At 49.4% G+C, this 13,223-nt stretch overlaps 1 protein-coding gene across 1 annotated transcript in view; it reads right to left on the reverse strand.

Annotated features, from left to right (window-relative positions):
- SHB (SH2 domain containing adaptor protein B) overlaps positions 1-13,223 on the reverse strand; it is a gene marked incomplete at both ends in the record, with an annotated part of 134,751 nt that overhangs the window by 49,275 nt on the left and 72,253 nt on the right. Inside the window, one exon of the mRNA XM_084237173.1 lies at positions 1,472-1,687. Coding sequence (XP_084093299.1) covers positions 1,472-1,687 — 216 coding nt within the window. The remainder of the gene's footprint in view (positions 1-1,471; positions 1,688-13,223) is intronic.

Consider the following 13,223-nt stretch of genomic DNA (forward strand, 5'->3'; position numbering starts at 1 on the left):
TTCAGCCACACAACTACTCCTGTCCCTGGTTCTCAGCCAGTGCACACAGTCTGGCAGGTGTAACCAGCACCTACAGAAATAACTCTAGGTGCTGAGAGATGTGTCCCACCAGGCGCAAGTGCAGGAAGCTCGACAGGTCCAGAGAGGCAGCAAGGGACATGGTTGTATAGTAGGGAGGGCTCAAAGATGGCAACGTTTGAGTTGGGCCTTGCAGACGGCACAGGATTTTCCCAGCTAGGCTGTGGCAGGGAAGGGCATTTAGGTAGAGGAACAGCATTGGCATAGAGTGTGCCATGTCCAGGGAACTGTAAGCAGTATGTGCTGAAACAGCTAAGAACATCAGCTGAGGAGCCTGGCAGAGGTTTGTCTATTGTAGGGGGCTAGAGATAGCAAAAGGGTCCATTTGTACATAAAAAGGGAAGACTTTTTTACCTTAAAATAATTAAAAATAAACCTCCTTGATGATCTTCAGTGTGGTAAGACTTAAATGAGTCACTCAATGCCACTATTTTCACATGCCTAAACTCTTGGGTACAAACACAACTTTTTGCTTCTGGCTTTTCATCTCTTCACATTAAAGGGGAACATTTCCCAGACTGTTATAAACCCTTTGTCTACATCACCTTCCAGTGGCTGCACAATATTCCATTCAACCCAGCTCTATCTGCTGGACATTCAGGTTGTCCCCCACCCCTCAGGATCATAAACAGTGCCTTTCTGAATCTTAGACTGTAACCTTGACTTGCCTAAGGACTGGCATAAAATCAGAGGGTGTGAACACAAGCTGGAGACTCGTGGCAGAGAGCATTCCAAAAGGCCATGTGAGAGGAGCTTTAGTACTGGGATGGATACCCAGGTTCTAGAAAACCAGCCTTGCGGTGGGGAGGGAGGGAGGCACCTGAGTTGTCCAAAGGGCTCTTGACCAGGGGGAAGGTCAGCCCCTGAGGCCAGGATGTGCCCCTGCCTGTACTCTGTGAATGGCTCCTGCCAACACTGGGACCACAAATGCACTGGCCTTGGGTGCAGGCAGGTCCATGGCAGCCATCTGACTGGAGGGAACAGTTGGGCTCCATCAGGCCCAATGTGACCCACTCTGCAGAATGAATTTCTTTTCATTTCTAAGAAATTATCTTCCAAAATCTGAAATCTTGGCTTCAGTGAACTAGAGAATTAAGAACACAACCAAGACAGAATGAAAATGAGCGCCTCGGGGTCATGTCTGAAGACAGGAGAGACCAGAACCAAGACCCTGGAGGAAGACCCAGAATTTGCCCCGGGCCTGGTTGCCCTTTGCTCCAGGATCGTCTCATCTGTGAAGGATCCAGAATAAAGGACAGCCCAACTGGATTCTCAAACAAAGCCCAGAAGTTTCCTAAGGGCAGGCTGGGCCCTCTGCACTTTTCCCATTTGCCAGAGGTCAAGGCTGAGGACTGCCAGAGGCTATCTCGGAACAGGGCCACCGGCTCCTTACCTGCCAGGGCTGGGATGGTGACCCGGTTCCACTCCCATGGCTGGTCGTACTCATCGGCAGGCCTGTCATCGTCCTGGGGCAGCTTGCTCTCCCGCAGCCGGGGGCTGACCGCACTCTCAGAGTCCGAGTCGACACTTTGGCCCTCAGGCTCATAAGGGGTGTCATATAATTGGATGCCTTTGTGCTGGGACCGGACACTTTCCTGCCTCTGAAATTCTGCAGGCAAAAAAGGAAGGGAGCAGAGAATTAATGGATGTGTAGTACTTGCTTCCTCATCCAGACCCCACCAGGACCTTGCCGGGCGACACCCACAGAGGATCAGCTGCCAGCCCAGAGGGGAGGGTGGCACAGAAGCAGGCCCCTCCTGTGCTGCACTGGTCTTCCCATCCCTCGATGGCAATGGTCCTGCTCTCACTAGTCAGTGGTCTGGACCTCAGGCTCTGGATCTAACAGAACCAGAACCTGCCTGCCACTGCCTACGTGTTCTCATCACGTTCAAGGGCAGGCCCAGACATGCACAGGATGTCCTGGGGGTGTCCAGACACCTGCCCAGAACAGATGGACCTCTCATTCCCCTCGCTGACAGACATGAGCAGGGGCCTTCCCCATGAGGGCGGTTCCCTGTCTTCCGGACTTTCATTACCTGTCTATCAAGTTGGGTCAAGTGACCGTCAAATTTCCACCCAGTTCACACATTCAGAAAAAAGATGGGCATGTCTATGTCTAGGGTAATCTTCATTTCCCTGCTGCAAAGCCCTATAATTGACCCCTTCCCTGCATTTCTACCTCAGCCAGAAAAGCCTTAACACACCGCACACCTCTGAGTTAGGAAGGAACACTTTTTCCTAAGCCGAGACTTGACTCTGGTGTGGGCTGAGGGGTGATCACTGATCTAGATGAGGTCCCAAAGAGGGAACATTCATTCCTGAGGCCAGTGGTGGCTGAAGGATACTAGGAAGCTAATCCCAGGTGCCTCCTTGTCAGTCAAGGACGCCGCAACTGCTCATCAGATAGGCCACCCACTGTGTGCTGAGCCTGCGTGGGGACAGGGCACAGAGGGAAGGGAAAGGGTTTGCTGGTGAGGCTGCTCTCAGGAAGCCTGCTTTCCAGAAGACATGCAATAAATCACCACAATACTCAGCAGAAAGGGGTTCAGTGCGGGGCCTGTGAGACCCTGCCAGGGGCAAGGCAGGAGACAGAGCTGCCACTGGAAGTGATGGCTCTGACAAGTGGAGATGGGGGATGGTCAGCCTCCCTGTTGGAAGACAGGGCAAGCAGAGGCAGGCAGATGAGACACTGTGCTCACTGCCTCATCTCCTGTATTGTAATAAAGCACGTGTAACATAATGTTGCCATTTTGACCATTTTTTGGAGTGCAATTCAGTGGCATTAAGCACATTCACACTGCTGTGCCATCTCCCCAAACTGAAGCTCTGCCACCATTAAACACCCAACACCCCACCTCCTCCCCCAGCCCCAGCCACCACCCTCCACTTTCTGTCTGTGGATTTGACCCCTCTAGGTACCTCATGTTAAGTGGAACCATTCGGTATTTGTCCTCCAGTGACAGGTTGATTTCACTTAGCATAATGTTTTTAAGGCTCTTCCATGTTTTAGCACATGTCAGGGTTTCATTTCCTTTTAAGGCCAAATAATGTTTATTCACCATCCATGTTTTCTGGAGCAGTGGGTGCAAGGAGGTGAGCGAGTAGAGATGGGGTGTCGTACAGAAGGGATGAAAGTGAGCCGTTTGAATGGACTCCAAAGCAGAGTTCCGACTGCAGGAACACACGGCAGAAGCCCACAGGAGTTACATCCCTTGATAAAACACAGTTGACAAAACACAGGACTGACATCAGCCCGTCAGCCCTCCCGAGCAAGAGCACTGCTCTCACACTGGCCTTCATGATCCAAGGTCAGCTCACGGGCATGACAAAAAAATCCTACCCCGTGCACATGCCCTGATACCATGGAAGCCAGCTGATGCTGAGCCAGTGACCGTCAGTGCTGACGTTAGTAACGGGATGGTAACGGGTCCATAACTTCATCTGCTCAATAGTGACTTCATGATTTTGAGTTTGGGTACAACCTGGATTATTATTTGGCATTTTTATGTTTGACAGCAAATAAATTCACTTAGTGAGGGAAATTCTATCACCATTGCATAATCCATTATCCTCTACCAAACATAGATGATAAGCATGAAAACAATGAATGAGAACAAAATCAGCCAGGTGGGTGCGATCGCCCACTGGAAGGCTGGCACGAAGCTGGCTTTCCCTCTGCTGAAAAGGGATGAGTAAGTATCAGAGGGCCGTTTGCAAGGAGCAAACGCAAACTCCACCTTTGGCAAATAAGAATAGCTTTTTATGTAAAGAAAGGGAAAGAATGAAAAGGGAAAAATCTCCCTACATGGGCCACTAAAGTCCCATCTCCTTTGAGATGTCCTATGTTTTATTGGGTTCCATGAGAAAAACAAGATTAGGGATTAGTTTTGAAGATAATGCTACGATACTTCCCTTTTTATGGAGAGTGGAAGAAGAAAAGAGCTACTGAAGGTAGCATAGTCACTGTAGACCAACTGTAAAGTACTCTATACAACTCTGAGGCCAGTGGTGATCTCCCGAAGTATCTGACGTCTTTTTGGGGTCGTCATGGTCTGCTTCACTCTGGCCCTGGTTCTAGCTAGCCGCTTTTTTTTTTTTTCCCCAAAGATTTATTTATACAAGCACTGGGTACAGTCAGAAGCACGGGAGGGTGAGAGAATTCCCCAGAGCCAGAGTGGAGAGCAGAGCAGGCAGACTGACGAAGCACACTGTTGAGGGGAGCAGTGGGCGGCAGGAGAGGTCTGCGCGCCATGTGGGACCCTCGCCGGCGGCCGGGGATTGAACCGGTGCTGCAGAGGCTGTGGGCAGCCTCGCAGCCCAGAGCTCAACCGCTGCGCCACCGGGGAGGCCCTCTAGTTAGCCTCTTGACTTTGGAGAATTCCGAGGGCTGGGGACACTGGGAGTGTGGCTGATAGACGCAGACCCAGGCAAACCACTTTCTCCTTACACTACTTCACAAGCAGCACCAGCAACCACCAATGTATATTCTGTAGTTTACAAAGTACTATGGGGGCCTTCTTGGTGGCGCAAAGGGTTAAGCACAGCACTGTGAAGCTATCCGCAGCCTCTGCAGCACAGAGTTCCATCCCCGGCTGGCCAGGGAGCTACAGATGGCGCAGCAGACCTCTCCAATCTTGCCCGCTGCTCCCCTCAGCAGTGTATTTCAGTATAACTGCCTGTTCTGCTCCCTACTGTCTCTGGTGAATTCTCTTACCCCCAAACCTCTGGCCAGTACCCCAGCTCTTGTATGCATAAATAAATAAATCATAAAAAAACAACAACAAAGTACTTTGCATAGAAACTGCCATTTAACATTGGGTACTACAAAGCAATAGATGAATGCATGCATGCCTGCGGCCCCCAATAACAGGACCCTTTACCCTAGCCTCAGAGCCAGACTACAAAAAGATATTCAATAAATATGGGTGGGATCAATGAATGATAAGGGACAGCCAGAGTGCATGCTTTACTCCCAAATTCCCGTTCACAATCTCTTGACGGTGGTGATAAACTACCTGAAACAATGTGCCAAATCCATCTAGTTTAGTATTACACAATATTCCGAAGAGATGAATATTCTACATAAACACCATCCTAAAAGGAAAACATGTGCAGTGAATGGATTAGCTATTAAATCAGAGGGACTTGTACATGCACCTCTCCGACAGGATTTATTGTTCCAAAAGCATCTGTGCCTCACCAAAGCTGGGTTAGTAATGGCATGCTGTTAGAGCAGAGTATGTTATAATGGTAATCATTAAAATGAGCTTCCCCCTGTATTACATGGTGAATTCAAATTTTCATTAAGGTCCCAACAATAGGGAACAGTTAAGTAAATTATGGCACGCTAAACTGGATGGAATATTAAGCAGCCATTAAAATGATAAATTGAAAGATTATGTAGCTACATGGAAAAGCGTGCATGAAATTATGCTAAGTTAAAAAGTAAAATACAAGATTCTTTATGTGTTATGGGCAAACTGTATAATGTGGGCTTTCTACACAAGTCCTGGGCACTGTGAACAATGCTCTACAGGGAATTCAACTCTTTGCTTAGGAAATGCTGAGTACTGGCATCACATGCTTTCCCCATAATCTCTAAACTCTGATGACAGCAATGTTGTAAACACAGATACATGAGAATTAGAAGCCAAAGACCTAATACAGGAAGGTAAATAGCTACTGATAGGGGAAGGAATCTTTGCATAATTATTTTTGAGAGTTGTTTTAAATAATGAGTAAGGATGCTAATAAAGAAAAAATGTAATTAAGACAGGAACACATGAAAGTAAATATGATTTTGAGCAGGTTGGGCTTTCAGGGGCTGAGTGTTTAGGAAGCAGCTGTCTTTCCCTGAGAAAACGCCCATTTAGGGAGCTTCCTCTCTCCCAGGAGATGTTCTCCGAAGAGCCCCAGGAAGTCAAGGGCCATCGCACCAGGCCAGCTCGCCAGACAGCATCATCTCCTGCCTAATGACCAGGCCATCCTCCCGATTACCCAGTCTGATCTGTGATGGTCCAGGGGCTGATCTAATGGGGACCTGGGGACCACATGTTTTAAGACATAAGTTATCTATCTGGACATCACCTATAAATTCATAAAAAAATGACCTTTAATATTGGGTAGCAGGCTGTAATTTCATGCTTCTTAGGCAGTGAGCAGAAATATTAAGTTCACAGGGTGGGGATTTCTGCTGACCTCTGGAGTAGGAAGGTTTTCAAGTGGAACAATATATGGAATGGATTTAAAAAGAGAGCACTTTCTTTAGAACCAGGGAATATTAAAACTGGAAGGAAACCTGGCCCATGCACCGAGGGCACAGAACCAGTAGGTGGGCAGTCCTGGAGAAAAAGGACCCGGGGAATGAGCTGATGGAGAGACCCAGGACGGCACACACCAGGCCCTCCTGGGCGGATCTGACCAGGGTTCAAAGCTCCTCCATCCCACAAGGAACAAGTTACAACTTTGCTCTATTAACCACCGAACTTGTTTCTTGCTTTGGCTATCAGAGGAAGCTCAGGGTTTATTTTGGTGCTTACCCTTAATAGTTATATTGGCTTTGATATTGGATAGTCACTTGCCCTTCTTTCTACAGGCATTTTGATTTATAATAGCTTCATTATGTAAACATGTATTTATTTTTATTATGGATAGCATCCAATGGATATTTTGAAAGCAGATGGACATGCATCTAAATGAAAAAACATACAACCCACTTTATGTTAAATATTTTTTCCTAGTAAAATGATTAGAAAACCCTTTTGCTACCACTTTACCTTTCCTGCAGGCACAGAACCAGGAGGACAGACCTTGGCTTTGTGTTCTGGGAGATTGAGGGCTACAGCACTCCGCCTCTCCCAGCAGCACCAGATCTGCTCATCCTGCACCCAGTCAGGCACCTGCTGAATGCCCAGCCCTAGCCCAAAACTGGAGGGAGATGGATGGCATGCAGACATAGCCTTCAGGGAGCCGTCAGGGAAAGAGGCCCAGGGCCCCCTCACAGACAGACAGCTCTGGCTCCTCAAGGGAACAGATGTGACATGGCGACTTGCTGGAGAAAACCTGGGAGGGCATTAGAGAACCCAGAGGTCATGGCACCATGACTGGCAGGGGGAATGAGGCATGTGATGGAGGAAGGGCCACAGCAGAGGTACAGGGGCTGAAAATCCAAGGTATGCACAGGGCAGGGTGCCCAGTGAGAGAGGAAGCTGGGGGCAGGTGAAGTGGGTTCTGGCTTCAAATGCTGGATGATAGCACTCTTGAGTATCTAAGAGGAGGTGCCCTTGAACCTCTGAGCAGGAGGGAGCTGGTTAGGGAAAGGTTGGAAATGACAGATGCTGGTCTTCTAATATTCCCAACCTGGCTTGTCTGGGAATTCACACCAGATTCCAAATCACAGGGTAGCTGAGCTCAGTGGGGACGTGTAACACACACAGGTCTCTGCCAGTCCTGCTACCACCGCCACTTCTCAGCCCAGTCAACCTCTACCCAGTCAGTAGCGGGCACCTGACCTATCCCACAAGGTTTAAAGACACTGGGGTCCATTCTGAGATGCCAGGGGTGCAGATGAACTAGACCCAGAGGTCTAAGGCTGCATGACGAGTAGAACCACATACTCACCACTGAGCAGGGCTGCAGGAAACCAGCCACCTAGAGTGAAGCAAAGCCCTAGATCTAGGGGAGTGAGCAGGTTCAACAGCACAGTGGGGCTACAAATACTGATCCTGCCAGAGAGCTTGGGCCCCCTCCTTGGACCCCTGACTCTGGTCGGGGCCTGGGGTGGAGATGGGATGTAGGGCAAGTTGCCTCAGTTTCATCTCTGGACAACAGTACCCATTCTGAGGATGTTATGAGTGAGTTCATAGTCATCCGATGTTTTGCACGGTGCCTGGTGCACAGGAAGTGCTCTGCTGGCGAATGTTGTTTCAATTCCCACTAGTGGAGTTTTCTTGGAAGACCATTCCAAGTTCCCTCTCTCCTCTGAGATTGCCAATGTTCCCCAGAAGCACAGAAGACCTGATTACTGAAACCTGACAGGCCAACCTGTTCTGGAAATGAAAGGATTTTACCACCAACCTCTGAACTACTTCTATATCTGGATTGACAACTTCTGATTCTAGCAGCTGCTTTGGCTGCCTGACACCTCCATGTGGGACCTGTGCTACAGACCAGGCCCTGTGGTAACATGACCTCAGCAACCAAGAGGCTAATGACCACACTTTACATGTGGGGAAACTGAGGCCTGGGGAAAGGAAGGAAGTAGCAGAGAGGGGTCTCAGACTCCCTAAATCCCAAGCCAGGGCTCGTTCTGCCTTTCCCAGGTGCTTTCTGACATCTCTTTTATCAGTGTTTCATTTGGAGGCAGGGGTATCTACTTCCGTCAGGACTGAGGTGTTAAAAAGCACTTGATACCACAGAGTGAGTGAAGAGTCCACAGGGGTGGCGGGCGGCTGTTCCTAATTAGACACGCCATGGGAACCCAGCCAAGGTCCAGGGCACTGCATCAAAGGGAAGACAGAGGACCTTTCCCCATGTGGACTGTGAAAACAAGTGGTGGGGATAGACCCTTTGGCCTGAGTGCATCCACGGATGCCTGAATTCAGGTGTCCCTTGGAGGCCACAGTGGCAGTGGCGTCTTTTTAGAAAGATGCTGCTGCCAGGCAAGGGCTGGGCAGGGCAGCTACGGGACAGGATCAAACCCAACCCAACCCAACACAACCCAACCCAACCCAACGCAACCTAACCCAAGCAGGAGGCCCCACCTCTTCCTCTATCTAGTCAGTTTCCGGAGCTATCCAGAAGCCAGGAGACTGACTAATTGGAGCTCTTTTCCCATCTCTTCTCCAACACCCAAGAAACAGGGGTTGAGTGCTGTGGAAGCAGGGGTTAGTGGCAAAGGAAGTGAGTGGGGGCCTCGGCCCGAGTGAACCTGTGCTGCTTGCTCTTTTATGCTCAGTCCACAGCGAGAGAAAGGCCCGGTTCTGAGTCTGGAACCAGGGATGCCTCCCTTGCCCTGGGTCATGTGTTCAGTGCTGGGGTCTTCCTTGAGCCTGGCCCCTCTTCTGAATCAACAGGGAAGAAACAAGCCCGCAGGCCTGATGACAGCAAACGTGCTTTCTTTGAGATCTCAAAGGCCACATGGGGCTGGTGTGGAATCCTCAGTGGGAGTCCTTCAGCCCAGCCCGCTGTCTCTCTGCAGTCTCACAGTGACTGCTCCCAGGCTTCTGGCAGAGCATAGACAAGTCTCCCTTTAGAGCAGAGACTTTCTGTGGAGAGCTTTCTGATTCCATGTCCACTATAAGACCCAAATTCACAGCCAGCAGGGAGCTTACCTGTTTACTTTTTCAAACATCTCCTGAGCCCTTAGTGCGGGCTAACGTGGACTCTAGGCCAGAGGCCGAGTGCACACATGGCATTAAATGAGCCTCCCAGGTGGGAAAACCAAAGAACTCTTGGTTTAGCAGGAGAACTGGACACTGAGTTAATAACAGGAGTTAACACTGTGTACCTGCCTGTGCCGGGCACTTATACAGCGTTATCAAGCTGTGTACTAGGCCTCCACCCCTCGGCATGGAGAAGTGCTGCTGCATTTGCAGAAACTGAGGCTCAGACAGGTTCAGAGGCTAAGCCAGTGCTAATCCAGTGCCGATGGTCCCAAGTACCCTAAAGAGGTACCTCCAGTGGCAGCTCACTAGAGGAGAACGCAGGGGCTGCAGAAAAACTCCCGGGAGGAGGTGGCATTTCACGGAACCTAGCGTTCCAGGGCAAGGATATCCCTCGAGGGTCAGGGAATCGAGGAAACTACCTGGAGTCCAAGACAGTGAGTGGTGGACCCAGGAGCAGGACACACTCAGGGAAGGGAAGACGCGTCAGACAGGTGAAGATAAGGGCATGAGGAGAAAGAGCAACGGACAAGGATTTTGAGGAAAAACCAAACAGTTTGCACTGCTGTGAGCACAGTGCTCAGGAGGAAAAAGAGGTGGGGAGAGGCTAGAAAAGGAAATCAGGGCTGGGCAATGAGGAGCCTCAGATGCCAGGAGGAGGGGTGCAGACTCCAAAGGATAGGAAACTGGAAAACATAGGCCAGGGGCCTTGATCAGGTCTGTGTTTTCACAAAAAAAAAAAAAAAAAAAAAGCTTCTTTAGAAACTGGCAGGAAATACCAGTCCAGTACTGATGACCTGAAGGTTTGACCCTCCAAAGAGGGCTCCAGTCTTTCTGTGGCCAGAGGATGCCCAGGGCGCCACAAAGAAACACTCTTGCCAACAGCCCCCAAATGCGGAAATGTGAGCATTTCCACCAGGATGAGAAGCAGCGGTTCGGGTGGCTCTAGCACCCTCAGATCGACCTTCAAAAGAGTGGGCGTCTCCCAACCCTCCATGCTGCAGACAGAGACCAGGGCCCAGCAGGGGCCCAGCAAAGAGGGCCAGACATAGCCAGTCTGCGTCTTCCGAGAATTGATAGGATGCACTTATACAAGGGCCAGCTGCCCCACTGGTGCAATCTTCTGGTCTGCTAGGCACAGTCAGGTCTCAGAATCCAGAGAGGCCTCAGGCCACACTCTAATGTGATAAAGCCACGGGGGACAGGCTTTCACCCCAGCCCAGTCACGGCAACACCCCTCTCCAAGCAGTGTCACCTGCATGCTGTGTGTTCTCATGAACCTCACAGAGCCAGCCTCGGATGAGCCACAAACACATCCAAGCCCCTTCCTTACCTGACTGCTAAGTCCCTGAAGCTCAGACAAAGCGAGTGGTTCAGCCAAGGTCTGGAAGGCTCACCTCTCAAGAATACAGCATGGCCACTCTCACAATTACTAAGAGTTGAGACCCTTTGTGCCAGGATCTGTGCTAAGTGCAGGATATTCAGGTTCTCCTTTCATTCTCACAAAGCTCTCCAAGAAGGTGCTGGTGACAGCCACTGAGGGAGGCAGTCTGGCTTCAAAGTCCATGTTTTTGCCCATGTAGCTGTCTACACAGCATTTCCCAACAAATTTGATTTTCTACCTCCAATATAACACCAGGGGTACGGGTCAGCAAAAGAAACACACACTGGAAGACTGAAGCCCTCGCTCCAGCCGGGGTCCCTGCTCCACCCAGCTAAGGGATGCCAGGCAAGTCACTCCCTCTCTCTGGTCATCAATCTGCTCATTACTCAGGGTAACTCAGGTCATTTGGGGGGCCCTTCCCAGCCCTGAGGTTTATGACTAGGACAATACCTGAATCATTAGGGCCAGGTAGTCTGGGAGGGGAGCCAAGGGTGGTATCAGGAGCAAGAGAGCTACCTGTCAAGGAGGATTCAAGCACATTCTACATCTTTAGGGGGCAGCCAACAGGCTGCTGGTCCCAGTCTTGCTGGCACTAAGTGATGACAAATTGGCATTGGGTACAGGACACCAACCTCCCAGTGTAGAGCCAGGCCTTCCTTCTTACCTATACCTGATGTTGCCCACATGCCAGGTTTGCTGCTGAAATGATCAAACCTTACTAGTAGCCATCTGGTGAGGGCAGCAACCTCAGGGCTGGTCACAGGGTCACTGCCTCACACTAAGGGGTGTTGCTGGCATCATGCCCTGCCCAGCTGCCCAGCCGGAAGAGACGTGCAGAGATCTGGCAAACCTCTCTGCCCCAGCCTTCTTTGCTCTGGAACTGTTTCAAGATAGGAACTAATCCCCCTAGGGACTTGTACATGACCTCAACCTTCTGGATGGTGCCGAGACCTGGGATGAGTCTGGCCCTCCGCTCACCGGCTGTGCGACCTTGGCCAGCTGCCTGACCCACTATGCCTAAGATTCCTTGCATGTGAGGCAGGAGGGGGTGAAGCAGATGATCTTGGAGGCCTTTCAGGCCCAGGATCCCTCAGTCTGACTCCACAAAGAGCAGATGTTCACAAACCCTTCTTGTCCCAGTATTGAGGCTCCAGCATATGAAGAAGGGGACAATCAAAGAGCACTCCTCCTACCAGTGTGGTATCCTAACCTATCCTGACCTTGGTATCCTAACCACCTCTAGCAAATTCCTCCAAAATTCAACCACAATATGCAGTGAGAACCCTGCCCACTGAGGCGTTCTACTCCAATACAAAGTTGTGCTTTCTTGTTTTTTTTTTTTTTAAATAATAAATTTTATTTTTATATTCCCCATACAATTGCAGCCCCCCCATTCTGACCCCAATCCCTCCCCTCCTGCCCCCGCCCCCCTAAAAGTGTCTCTGGTTCATAGTTTTTTGTTGATTTTGATTTTCACTTTCTTATAGTTATTCATTTTCATGGTCCCTTATTTAAGTTTTCTAGATTCCTGCTATGAGTGAGACCATCCAGGATTTTTCTTTTTCTTTTTGGCTTATTTCGCTGAGCATGATCCCTCTTCCAGCGCCATCCATGTTGCTGCAAATTGCATGTGTTTATCTTTTTTGAATGCTGAGTAATATTCCATGGTATATATGTACCACATCTTCTTGATCCAGTCATCTATTTTTGGGCATTTGGGTTGTTTCCAAAGCTTAGCTATTGTAAACAGTGCTGCTATAAGCATAGGGGTGCAGGTGTTCTTTGGAATTGATGTTTCTGTGTCCTTTGGGTAAATACCTAGGAGTGGAATTGCTGGATCATATGGAAGCTCTATGTTTAGTAGGTCCAGAAATCTCCACACAGCTCTCCACAGTGGTTGGACAAAGTTGTGCTTTCTTGTCTGTGATGTCAACTTGACTAAGTCACAGGGTATCGAGCTATGTGGTCAAACACAGATTACTTGGTCAAACACAGATTAACATTTAAATCAGTAGACTGAGTAAAGCAGATTGCTCTTCCTAATGAGGTGGGGCTAATCTAATCAGCTGAAAACCTGAAGAACAAAGTCTGAACCTCTTCTCATTAAGAGAGAATTCTTTCTGTCTAACAGTGTCTGAACTGGGACACTGTCCTTCCTCCTGCTCTTTGACTTGAATTGAAACATTGGTTTTTCCTGGGACTTGCTGGTCTTTGGACTGAAAGGACACTATCATTTATGCTTGGACTTGGACTGGAATTAAATTAAACCACTGGCTGTCCTGGGTGTCCAGCTTGCTAACTCACCCTGTAGGTCTTAGGACTTGCCAGCCTCTATTTCACACCAGGCAATTCCTTTTAACAAACCTTTTACTGTTTTC

This window comes from Talpa europaea, assembly GCF_964194135.1.
Source record: "Talpa europaea genome assembly, chromosome: 7".
Classification (NCBI taxonomy): domain Eukaryota; kingdom Metazoa; phylum Chordata; class Mammalia; order Eulipotyphla; family Talpidae; genus Talpa; species Talpa europaea.